The sequence below is a fragment of the Anthonomus grandis genome, chromosome 1 (genome assembly GCF_022605725.1).
Source record: "Anthonomus grandis grandis chromosome 1, icAntGran1.3, whole genome shotgun sequence".
NCBI classification, from domain to species: domain Eukaryota; kingdom Metazoa; phylum Arthropoda; class Insecta; order Coleoptera; family Curculionidae; genus Anthonomus; species Anthonomus grandis.
In genome coordinates this window covers 43,487,166-43,500,259 of record NC_065546.1, presented here as the reverse complement: position 1 = coordinate 43,500,259, position 13,094 = coordinate 43,487,166, and the positions used below count along the sequence as shown (strand labels likewise).

Here is a 13,094-nt window from a genome sequence, read left to right as displayed (position 1 = left end):
AGCAGAATGGCTTATTTTTCTTTATTTTAGTTTTAACAGGAATAGGCTTGTCTAAAAGCATGGTTATGTGCTTATTGAAAAAAATGATTTTATCGTCTATATTTCTTAAATAAAAAATACGTTCCCATGAAATAGCTAATCCATCCGTGATAAAATTGTTGTAGTTTAAATTATTGTAATCTCTTACACTTGTGCCAGAATGGCTCGTATGGCCAGTATACTCAATGGCAAGTTGTATAGACAATTCTATAAAATATAAACTGTTATATCTTCCGAACACCTTCTGATAATACGCGCGATAATATTTTGATACATTCCAAGAACATCCATATTTTCTAATAAATATTCTCCTTAAAATTTTATTATTTTTAACATAAAACATTAAACATTCTACACCGGATTCGTTAAACATTTTCAGAAAAAGAATAAAACTATGAGATATGAAATAAATTGATCTTAAATAATAGGATTGTAAGTTTATCATGTTTAAAAAAAATCTTATTGTATTGAAAAAAATTGATAATTTTTAAATAAAATAATTAAAACGTTTACCTTTCTTCTTTCTGTCTCCGCTCCTCTTACGTTTTCTGCCTCTCTCTTTCTTCTCCTTGCCGCCCTCGCGGTCGTCCCGTCCACGGTTTTCTTGACCGCTATTATCTGAGTCAGATACGTAAACATCCCTAAAAAAGGAGAAAATTTTTGTGATTGCTGAAAAATACATAATTTTTATCTTGAATTATTTTCTAAATCTTCCAAGCAGGTTACATTATTTTTAATCTCTTCCAGGCATTTGAAGACCTTTGGTTCTACCAGGAGCTATTCCAGGAAGTCATTATTTCAATTAAGTCACTTTTCCATGCATTTAAAGGCATTTTCTTATACTTCCAGAAAAATTAAGTAATTTTTTACTGCTTCAAACAATTTAAATCATTTTTAAGCCTCTTTTAGACATCTAAAGAATTTTCTTTTACTTCCAGGCATTTCAAGTCACTCTTTGACCCTTGCAGATAAATAAAGTCATTTTTTAACTCTTCCAAGTAATTTACATCATTTTAAGCCTCTTCCAGGCATCTGAAGACATTTTCTTCTGCTTTCAAGCCAAAGGAGTAAGTTAAATGGAAAAAAAATAGAAATCCCAAAATTATTTCCAAATTAATAATTAACTTAGATATTATAAAAAAAACTTTTTTAGAAAAACGCACCTTTTACCCCGTCCTTTCCCCTTCTTCTCCGAGGGCATGTCTTGAAACAGGAGGGCATTCTTAGTCTTTTCCTTGTACTCTTGACGTTTCTGCAACATCTGCTCCTTGGTCTGGCGTCTCTCTTCTTCTCTACGTTTCTATAGCATTAAAAAATATATATATTATACCCACCAACATTTAAAAAAAAAACAAGTGACGAACCTGTTCTTCCATTTGTTTCATCTTAAAGGCCGTACGCTCCTCATCCTGTTTTCTTCGGAGCAATCGTTCTTCCTCGTCCACTCTGCGAGCTCGGGCAACGTGATACTGCGCCTGGGACAGTAGATCTTTACATTGACGCGCCTCCAGCGTTGCCAGGTTTACGTCGTAGCGCATTTTATCACCGAATTCCGCCAAATACGTAAAATATCTTGGGGAATACAATGTTACCGTGAAAAATTTAATTCAAGTTTAGTTGTTACTTACTTTAGGGATAAACCAAGTTCGTGGACCGCCTGTAAAACAATTTTTAACGTAGACTTTTCATCTTTTAGTATTTGGGTGGCCAGTCTTTGTAGTACCAACGCGATATTGTAGAGTAAAACCGTGTCTTGTGGAGCAACACGTCTGGCCTTCAGCAGGATCATTTTGGCTTCTTTTAGTTTCCCGGCTTTGTAGTAGGCGCGAGCAAGATACTGCAGTACCTCCACGTTGTTGTATTTGAAGAATTTTCTTAGACAATTCTCATACTAAAAAAAAACACATTTTTTGAAGTCTCTATTACTAAAAAGCGTCAAATTTTCCTGATGTTTTAAGTGAGGGGTTTCTTTGGTTAATTTGAAGACAAAACAACCTTACCAGTTATGGATTTTGTGTTTTGAGAGCTGTGTGTTCCATTTCAAATTAAATACAATCTTATGTATATAAGCAACCTATAACAAATATTCTTTGAATTATTGATATATTGATATGGAAACACCAACATTTTTATTTCCCCAATATGCGTGGATTCACCATACAATTCTCAATACAATCCTGCCTAATTCATCAAGATAAAAGGTGTCTGTAGATGCTAAAACGTTGTCAACATTCTTATGCTTCTGTTATATCAAAAGAACACATTTAAGAGTTTTTTTAATTAAAGAAGAACTTCTCAAGAAGTTCAAATGTTTCAATTTGAAATTCGTTAGCATCATAACATCTACCCTCAATTAAATCAAGTTGAATTTTATCAAGGTAACCAGTGTGTATTAAATTATTAATAAATGTATTTAAGAAAAAAATGAAAAAGAAATACATTATAGAACAAACAAACATCTCTACAAATTATTATCTAAAGGCTTACACTTCATAGTCTTATTTTTAAATTTTTATTTATAAAAAATGATAGTTGGCGATTCAGAGGCATATGAAGTGTATTTTCTATTATGAGAAAGCCCATACCTCTAGTTAAAATGCAAAGTTTTAGGAGTAGAAGATACACATCAGCGTGTAAAATTATAGTTAATTATATTTATTCGTATGATTTAACATTTTTGTTAATTATATAGGGTATGTTAATATTCTTATTTTTATTATTTTATTAGATAAAAGCCAAGAATTTACATTCTGTATAGCTCTATAAACTAAGTAGGCATTATAATATATTTCAATAAATCTTCAAATGTCAGCTTTCAAATTTAAACACTAAACATGTCCAATTTATCCAGACGATTCTTAAAACAGTTTACAGTAGGAGCAGTTATGACATCTACGGGTAACGAATTCCAAACATCAAACACTCTATTAGGCAAAAACATTTGACGTGTTTTTGTTTTATACATCTGTTTTTTTAATTTTAAAGTGTGACCGCGAAGTCTAATATCCCGATTTCTTTCAAATAGTTCGTTTAGATCACAGTCCAAATAATTATACAGGATTCTGAATGTAAAAATTAAATCACCACGAAGCTTTCGTTTATCAAAAGTTAGCAAGTTTGCATTTGAAAGTCTCTCGCTGTAGGTATACGTAGATCGTGTGGCGCGTTGCTGTAACAATTCAAGTAAACTTTTGTCGCGCACCAAGTCCGCGCACCAGACGGGACCTGCATATTCAATAATAGGCCGGACAAACGTGGTATACAATTTCATAAAATTGTGGAATGGAATTTTAACAAAAGCTTTTTGTAGCAGATACAACATAGAACTTGCACGTTTCACAATTGAGGCAATATGCTAGGACCAAGAGAGATGCTTAGTTACTATTATTCCGAGATCACAATATGATTCGACTTTTTTAAGTTCAATGTTATTTATTTGGTAGGGTAGCTGGGGATTATTTTTTCCTAAATGTACCACCACACACTTGTCCGCGTTAAGAGGAAGTAACCATTCACTGCATCACTTCCAAATAGTGTCCAGATCGGTTTGCAATTGTTGATGAGAAGTTAGGGGAACTGCATAAATTTTTGCAAACATTGATACCCAACATTTTAGTTCTGAAGGTAAATCACACGTGTAAGCCAGGAACAGAAGAGGGCCGAGGACGGAGCCCTGAGGGACTCCACTGGATACTGGATAGAATTTTGACATAGTGCCCCCACCCTCACACTAAACTTTCTATTTTTTAAAGAGTCTTCAATCCAATTTAACAATTCTCCTCTAATGCCAAGATGTTCTAGCTTATGTAACAATCGTTTCGTTAGAACTCTATCAAATGCCTTAGCAAAGTCGAGGTAGATGACATCTATTGGTTGATTTTTGTCTAAGGCTGTTATCCACTGGTTAAGGCATTGAAGCACGTTAGTAATCGTAGAGCGACCCCTTACAAATCCGTGTTGGATATTGGGTATTACATAATTTTCAGTAAAAAATGTTTGCACTTCATCTCGAACAATGAACTCCATAATTTTGCAAACAATCGATACTAGGCTTATCGGCCTATAGTTGCCTGCTGATAACTTGTCGCCTTTTTTAAAAATTGGCGTAACCGATGCGACTTTCCACTGTTCGGGTACAGAGTTTTTAATCATTGAGTATTTCATAACTTTTGCAAGAGGCGCAGCTATCACTTCACTGCATTTTTTTAGAATAGTTGCCGTTAATTTGTCCAAACCTGCAGACGAATCGTTTTTTAATTTTTGAATTTTTTGTTTAATTTTTTTCTCATTTATATTTATTGGTGTTGTTATTGAGTTTAAAATACGAGGACAGTGTGGGGTAGGTAATACATATTGTTCAGGCTCTTTAATGAATGCCTGTTCGAATGTTCTCGCCAACTCTTCCGCGACTTGCATTTTATTTTCACACATGCTGTTGTTGCCCTTTTTTAGTAACGGTATTGAAACCCTTGATTTAATTGAGGAGCGAATGTATTTAAATAGTTTTTTTCGTTTGCTAAATTAATTTCAAAATTTTGGCGGGAATTCTTGAACGCTTATATTTTGTCCAGAGATGTTTCTTCCGTTTAACCATGTTAAAATTTTTTTTATTTATCCAAGGTTTCTTTGCTTTCTGTCGCATTAGTTTTTCTTGAGAATTCAAAGTAATAGAGTCACAAAGAATATTATAAAAAACTGACCACATTTCAGATGAGGATTCACAGGATATAAACATTTGGTCCCAGTCCAACTAGATCATTACAGACATGTTCAAAATTTGTCACCAAGTATTTATTTTGACTAGTGCTCTGTTTTCCATTGTAGGATTTTGTAGAAAATTGAAGTTCTGCATTGATTATATTATGATCTGATTTTCCAATAGGGTCCTCGATTTTAATATTGCAAACAAGAGATTCTTCGTTTGTTAGTAATAAGTCGAGGGTCGATGGTTCCTGGTTTTGTCTGTATCTGGTTGGTTCAGTGATGAGTTGGGACAGATTACTATTTAATATTAAGTCACTAAAATATGTTTCAGAATTGTATGGTTCAGGAAATAACGTAAGCGGCCATTTTAAACTAGGAAAATTAAAGTCACCGACTATTACTAAATTTTCACATATCCTTGACATGTCTTGCATCTTTTCAAAAAGCTTTTTGTTGTTGTCCAAACTGGTATCATTTGCGGGGGGCCGATAGATACACATAAAAGTAAAAGAAATATCTTTGCTTGCTATTTTTAATATTACGGTGTCTATGTTCTCAAAAGAAAATGGTAACTTTTGTGAAGAAAAAGAAAATGTCCTTAGTTTTTCTTCTGCGACCCTGTATAGCATCATATAATTTCTAAATTATTCTTTGGAAATAGTTTTTCTGGCACAGTTTATCATCCGGTAAGAAAAACCCAATTTTATTAATCATTAGATAGAGTTTCACTAAGCACCTAGATATTTTACATATTTGTATGTGCCATATATTTAAAAGTATCGATATTTTCAATAATAATCTATGTTTGTATTTTGTACGGATCTACTTGAAAATAAGCATCAATAACAACACTGATTTTGGATGGATTTGATATTTGGATGTTCATGGATGTGATTACAAATTATCTTATATTTATAATCATTACATATTTCTAATATTTACATCGAAAAAAAATTTTATCGGGTATAATCTTTCTTTTTTGTATATAATTTTAAGAATGTATTTTTAAATTATATTTAACTTGTATAAAGCATTGAAAATTGCTGTTTTTATGAATTTAAAAACCTCTAAAACTGATTCTACTAAAAGTAGAAAAAAAACGAATTTCATTTTTTTATTTTTACTTTTTAATTCCTTTTTTCTGAAAAATAAAAAATATGATACATTGTATCAAATTTATTTTTATTTTTCGTGTCAAAAAAAAACAATGTACGTAAAATTATAAATAAAACTCAATAAATTAAATATTCTAATTATTTTATTAAGTGTTCGAATCGCCCACCAATCACTTCTTGGCAAAATGCTAGTCTATTTAAAAACTCATCCAAAACATTGCTAAGAGTATTTTCATTAATTTCATCTAAATTGCGCGGCTTCTCTTCATAAACTTTTGATTTTAAATACCGTCAAAGAAAAAAATCCAAGGGTGTGAGATCTGAAGATCTTGTAGGCCATTCCGTAGCACCCCTTCTACCAATTTACTGTCCGGGAAATACTGCATTCAAATATTCGCGTACGTGACGAGCAAAATGGGGTGGAGCACCATCCTATTGAAACCAAATAGATCCTTTGGCATATTAAGCTGATTTTGATTTAGAAAAGAAATTGCGACAGTTCGAATTAAGTCATTTTGAAGAAATTCTAAATATCGGTCAACATTCTAAATATCCAATAATTTTAATATTTAAAATTCCTGCCCAAACATTTACTTAATTTTTACGGATGCTGTGAATGATTTTATTTCATCCAATGAGGATTATTCCTGCTCCAATACCTAACATTTTGCTTATTTAACGTACCATTTAAACAAAACGTGGCTTCATCACTAAATAGTATCTGCTGTTGGAATAATGGATTTAAGTTACACATGTCCATCAAATTTTCAGAAAATTCTAGTCTGAGATCCGGATCATCATAGTTTAGCTCATGCAGTAATCTAAGTTTGTATGGATGAAACTTTTCTTTCTTTAATACACCCAAAGTTGTTCGTTGGCTAACAACATTATTTGAGGCTACTTCAGAAGACGAAATATGAGGATTATCTGCCGCTTCTAATAAAATATTCAATCTTGTATTTTCATTGATTTTTGGACAACCTGGTCGTATACGATTTTTCACTGTGCCTGTTTCTCTAAATTTTCTTTCAATTTTACTTACTGTACTTCTTGTAATGGGCCTTTCCAGATATTTTGCATTAAAAAAATTACAAACTTCTTCTTGAGTTCTTTGTTTATCTATACCGTATCCAAAAAAATTAAAATTTAAATTCGCTGAGTTTCATTTAAAAGAACTATATTTACTTTAAATAAGCATTGACACAAGTCATATTTGACAATTTACTTACCATGATAATATACCTTTTATACCTTAAATAATGCTTGTTTTTTTATTATATACTTAAACAATTTTAGGTGCATTTGTTCCATATTTTTTGACATATTTTGTATGTTTTCAGAAAAAAGAAATTAAAAAGTAAGAATAGAAAAATTAAATCTGTTTTTTCTATTTTTGGTAGAATAAGTTTTAGAGGCTTTTAAATTCATAAAAAAAATGAATTTTCAAAACCCCGTATGTTAGACAATCACATCACATGAAAATCAAAATGTGTATGATTTCGTGTAGAATCCAAAAATGTATTCACATACAGGGTGTTCCATTTAAAATAAGAAAGTTGGTATCGACCATGACTCCATGAAACACCCTGTATACAATATTTTTGTTGAAAAAATGTGCAATCAAAAATATTAATCGACGTGTGTGAGCGTTTTTTCAAACACGCCCTTATTTATTTTTCATTAAATTTGTTCGATATTTTTGCCGATCACTCTATAGGGGCTGGTTTGCTTTAGTCAGGGAAAAAGCTATATAAGTGGTTTTTGTTAAATTTAAACTTAATTTAAGGTTTTAAACCCGACCCACGATAAGGATACTTTTATTTTCAATTTCCTCCCAAAACTCTCCTGATATAAGAAGTATCATCGCAATAAGAAATGACTGAGCCCTCAGTTCTCAAGTTAATTTGTACTAATGATAATTTATACTAATATTAATTAATATACAGGGTGTCCCGTAATTAATTGGACATAGGTTAATGTAGGATAACTGACAAGAAAATAAACCGTTTGAGCTCAATATCGCTTAGCAAAATGTTATTGGTTTTCGTTCTACAGGGTGTTAAAACTAATTTGTTACCAAACATTTATTGAGATATTTTGGAATCCACTGGGCAGATTAACCTAAAATTTGGCGTACTCTTATTATTTGGGATGAGGAGCACGAATATGATAGGAACACGAATCTATTTTGCCATTGCCACTAGATGGCGCCACATACAACAACATTGCGTGATTAAAGAGGTCATAACTTTTTTGACCTCCCTGTACGTACATTTGCGAGTGAAAATAATAAAACAGCATTTAATTATAGTCAAAAAAGGTATACTTCTTTGATCTCCAAAAAGTAGACGGTTTTCGAAATAAACGCATTTTTTTATTAGGCTGCGTATGAACACTTAATCTAAAATTTAATTAACAACGATAAAATTAGAAAAGGCTGTTGATTATAATAATTGTTCAAAATGTTCACCATCCATTAGGACACATTGTCTAATTCTTTTATTTACTCCAAACAATGATTCTTCTTGGGCCCTGATGGTATTGACTCCTTCCACAATCTTTTGCCACAATTCCTGACGGTTATTTATTTTATTTTTATACACAAGTGATTTCAAGTGCCCCAGAAATAAAAATCTAAGGGATTAAGATCGGGACTACGCGCAGGCCACGGATATTCACTACCTCTACCAATTATGAGGATAAATTTCGTCCAAGTAATTTCTGACTTGCAATGAATAATGTACCGGTGCACCATCGTGCATATACCAACTGTCACGTCTTAAATTTAGGAGCACATCTTCTAGAAGAATGGGTAGATCATTCCTCAAGAAATTTAGATAACGTTCTCCATTAAGCTTAGCTGGCAATTCAAACGGTCCCACAATACAATCCCCAAAGATTTATTGAAAACTCATGTTGAAATGGTGTTCTTGGAAATCATGAGGATTTTCCATCGAATAGATATGATTGTTACGCCAATTAAAAACACCTCTCCTTGTGAACGTGGCTTCATCCGTAAATAAAATTTTATTACAAAAAAATGGATCATTCAATTGGCGCTCTCTTAAACATTGACTGAATTGGAGTCTTGCAGGAAAGTCTTGAGGAAGAAGATTTTGATCTGGAGTGAAATGATACGGATACAGTTTTTCTTGGCGTATAATTTTGGACACCAAAGATTTCCTTACACCAGTGGCTGCCTCAATACGTCTTGTGCTGGTTTCAGGATTTTCGATAACACGAACCAAAATTTTATCTTCCATATCTGCTCCAATTATCCTTGGTCTTCCCGCATTTACGTTTTTTGAACGAAATGAGCTCGTTTCGCCTAATCTATCGTACAACGCTTTAAATGTTTGATGATTTGGCTGCCTTCTATCCGAATACAGATCTAAATAACGCTGCGCTGCTCTTCGACTACGAAAATTTTCTTGAGCATATACACATTCCATATCCCGCATCTGAGCATTAGAAAAATCATTGTGACGCGGCTTTTTTAAGCGAAAATAACACAACAAGAACACGAGCTTTAGCCAAATTAAAGACTTACTTATTAATACTTCACCTTGACAGGTCGTAGTTATGATGTGTTCATCCTAGGCAAAGCCTACTTTGTAAAACTCCGATAATAATTTGTTCATACGCAACCTAATACAAAAATGCGTTTATTTCGAAAACCGTCTACTTTTTGGAGATCAAAGAAGTATACCTTTTTTGACTAGAATTAAATGCTGTTTTATTATTTTCACTCGCAAATGTGCGTACAGGTAGGTCAAAAAAGTTATGACCATTTTAATCACTCAATGTTGTTGTATGTGGCGCCATCTAGTAGTAATGGGAAAATAGATATCATATTCGTGTTCCTCATCCCAAATAATAAGAGGACGCCAAATTTTAGGTTAATCTGTCCAGTGGATTCCAAAATATTTCAATAAATGTTTAGTAAAAAATTAGTTTTCCATTCCAACACCCTATAGAACGAAAACCAATAACACTTTGCTAAGCGATATTGAGCTCAAACGGTTTATTTTCTTGTCAGTTATCCTACATTAACCTATGTCCAATTAATTACGGGACACCCTGTATACTATAACGCAATTCCAACACTTACCATTTGAATAGCGCTCACATACTGCCTCTGTTCAACATAAATATGAGCAATATTGAGCCAAACGTCACAAAAGTCCGCGGTGGCTTCCCGAACTTGCGCGAAAATATCCCTCGCTTCGTTAACCGTCCCTTTATGAGCTACAAAAAAAAAATCCCGTTAAATAAGAGAGAGTTTCGTATTTTAATATGCGAAAGTTCCTCACCTAGTACTGCCCCTATACCATTGGCCGCCCAAATGTTCTTAGGATCGATCTTCAGAACTTGCTTATACATGGAGAGAGCGCGATCTTGATGCCTTTTCTCGCGTTCCTTGTCTTTGCTTGGCTGATGTAAAGTTTGTAGCCAGACGTTCCCTAAAGCTATTAGGGAGTAAGAATCCTGTGACGTGGCTGGATTCTATAAAAAAAATACATGTTTAAATTGGGGTCGTAAAGGTATTATTAACTATGTAGGATGACCGATAGACGTAGGGATATTTCAAACATAAGCGCTGCATATTAGTTATCCTTAATCAAATTTGATTTATATTATACATAGTTGTTTAAAACTAACTTAACTCTCTTAAAGATAAGAGTGCATTTTTTTCAGAAGGAATATCCTATACAGATCGTGTTTTCGTTCGTTACTTATAGGAAACCGCATAGAGGCGAAATTTTGCAACGTCGCGCGTGTACGAGTGCCTGCGACAGAGCACCGCCCCGGCCGGCCCGAGGACGGAGGACGGGATTAGTAAACATCTGACTTTCGTGGGAGCTGCGTCGTTTGGCGACAAAATGTCCCAAAATATTACGCGAAAATCCAGGCTTTTTTAAAATATTTATTCTAATGCGGGTTTTACAGACATGAGAATGTGTAAAACCCGCATAGAATTGTAATCTTAAAATGTTTAATATGCTGTGTTTTGCATAATGAAAATTAAAGCGTTATTCTAATAAAATATCAACTCTGATAAAAATATAATAAAAAATCAGAAATAAAACTCTAATAAACAAACTTAACAACATATCATTTTTTAAATAAAAGGCTCAAATAAACCGCCTTCTTTCGCTAAACAAAAACTTAACCTATCGTAAAAGCTATTTCGCACCTCCAAAAGAGTTTCAGGTAAAATGGAATCGGCACCTTCGACAATTTTATTTCGCAACTCCTCTAAATTTGTTGGCCTACTAAATTCATGCTTGTAAATGGTCTGCTTACGGTAACCCCACAGATAAAAGTCATTTGGAGACAAATCTGGAGATCTAGGAGGCCATTTAATATCGCCAGTCCCACTAATAAGGCGGTTAGGAAAAGTATTTGTTAAAAATTCTTTTACCCTAGCCGCGTTATGAGCAGGACAGCCATCTTGCTAAAAATAAACCGATCCCAGGTCTACATCAAGTAGGATTTGAATGGCAGGAAGAACTTGATTTTGCAGCAACTCAAGGTACTTTTGGGCGTTTAAAGTGCCATCAATAAAAAATGGCCCTATAACATTGCCGCCCAAAATACCTGCCCAAAGATTCAATTTCTGAGGATACTGGGTACGAAACTGAAAACTTCTGTGCTCGTTTTCCTGAGACCAATAACGAACAATGGAAGGATTGTGTTTGCCATGTAATGGAAAAGAAGATTCATCAGAAAACAAAATATTTTTTGAAAAATATTCGTTTTCATTTGCCTTTTCCATCATGGTTTCACAAAATTCCATTCTTCGCCACTGCTCTTCAGGAAATATTTCCTGAGTTTTTGAATACTTGAAACATTTGTACCCATATTTTTTCCAGATACGAGCAACAGTTTTATTGCTCATTCCCAGTTCCTCTCCAACACTTCTAGTGGACCATGTCGAATCAAGTTCTAGGGTACTGCAAACCACTTCTTCCCGCCGTTCTATATCCTGGACCACTTCAACAGGTGGTTCTTGACGTTTTGTGTGGCATTTTTTACAATCTTGAAGACAAGAAGATGTCTCAAAATTTCCACATTTAAAACCGTTTTTGCACAAGGAATCGGTCTATTCTCAAATGTCACTGAAAACAAATCTCTACATTGTACTGCCGAATTGCCTCCATAAAACCATTTAATTAGATAACCTCTTTCGGAAGGGGTATAAACAGCCATAGTGAAAAAAACACGAAAACAACGCTCAAAAATTATTAATGCAACGTGCAGTAACACAGCAAAGTGAGGTCTGCTGACTCCCGGTTCAAAAAATAAAAACGAAAAATTCCGCCGCCTGCAAGTCGCAACCAAGCGGTGTTGCCATTATTTTGGGTAATACGTAGCTCACGATAACACGATCTGTATATTAATGAATGGTTGGACAGAAGCATAATTATCTTTTAATTTAATGTAAAGTATTCCTATACCTAAATAATCATTTCAAACAGTTTAACGTATTTTCTCATTACTTCTACCTCCTTACCTGGAAGTAATGATATTTCCTATTTATTTAATGATATTAAATTCACCCTAGGAAATAGGAATCAATTGGTTAAGTAAGTTGAAAGTCTTTTCTAAGCTGGTTAAGCCATTTTCTCATTATTTTTTCATTTTCAAATAAACTTAATCATTTCTGGTTGGAATCCATGGATTATAGTTTTTTTTATAAAATTTTTAGAAACAAAATAGGCAAAAGAAACAGAAACTCTAAGATCTTACCGCTTACGTTCCGAGTGACAGCACATGGTCTCGATATTCTTTCTAGTCATTTGATTTCGGTGGAAATATCATAAAATATTTTTAAGCTATTGTATGAAAATAATCTTTGGAAAAAGGCGGTATAGTGTCTAGGAATAATATAAAGAGAGCCAGATCTTCTTCGATAATTGCACGATGTTTGCATATTTAATTAGCTTATTAGAAAGGTAAGTAGGTAAGCTAGACTCATTTAATTTAAAAACCCGACAAGCCATATGCAATTTAGAACGTTCATTCAGATTCAACCAATGAGAATCATGCAAACAATTTTTGACACATGATCAATCAACTTTTCGCAGTCGATATGCAAATCTTATACACCAGTTCTGTATCCTCTGCAGGGAAATCTAACCTTAACTCCGGCCTGTAAACAATATTGCAATGTGAATCCCCATTTTACAAAATAAATGTACAAAATAGATTATTACATAATAGATATCCGTA

The 13,094-nt window shown here is 33.4% G+C and overlaps 1 protein-coding gene across 2 annotated transcripts in view; it reads right to left on the bottom strand.

Moving 5' to 3' along the window:
- Positions 1-13,094, bottom strand: part of LOC126734020 (RNA polymerase-associated protein CTR9 homolog) — a 37,993-nt gene that overhangs the window by 4,199 nt on the left and 20,700 nt on the right. For both annotated transcript variants that reach the window (XM_050437533.1, XM_050437539.1), the window contains exons 10-15: positions 10,172-10,364; positions 9,970-10,106; positions 1,668-1,930; positions 1,404-1,611; positions 1,203-1,339; positions 553-680 (exon numbers count right to left, since the gene is read on the bottom strand). In XM_050437533.1, coding sequence (XP_050293490.1) covers positions 553-680; positions 1,203-1,339; positions 1,404-1,611; positions 1,668-1,930; positions 9,970-10,106; positions 10,172-10,364 — 1,066 coding nt within the window. The remainder of the gene's footprint in view (positions 1-552; positions 681-1,202; positions 1,340-1,403; positions 1,612-1,667; positions 1,931-9,969; positions 10,107-10,171; positions 10,365-13,094) is intronic.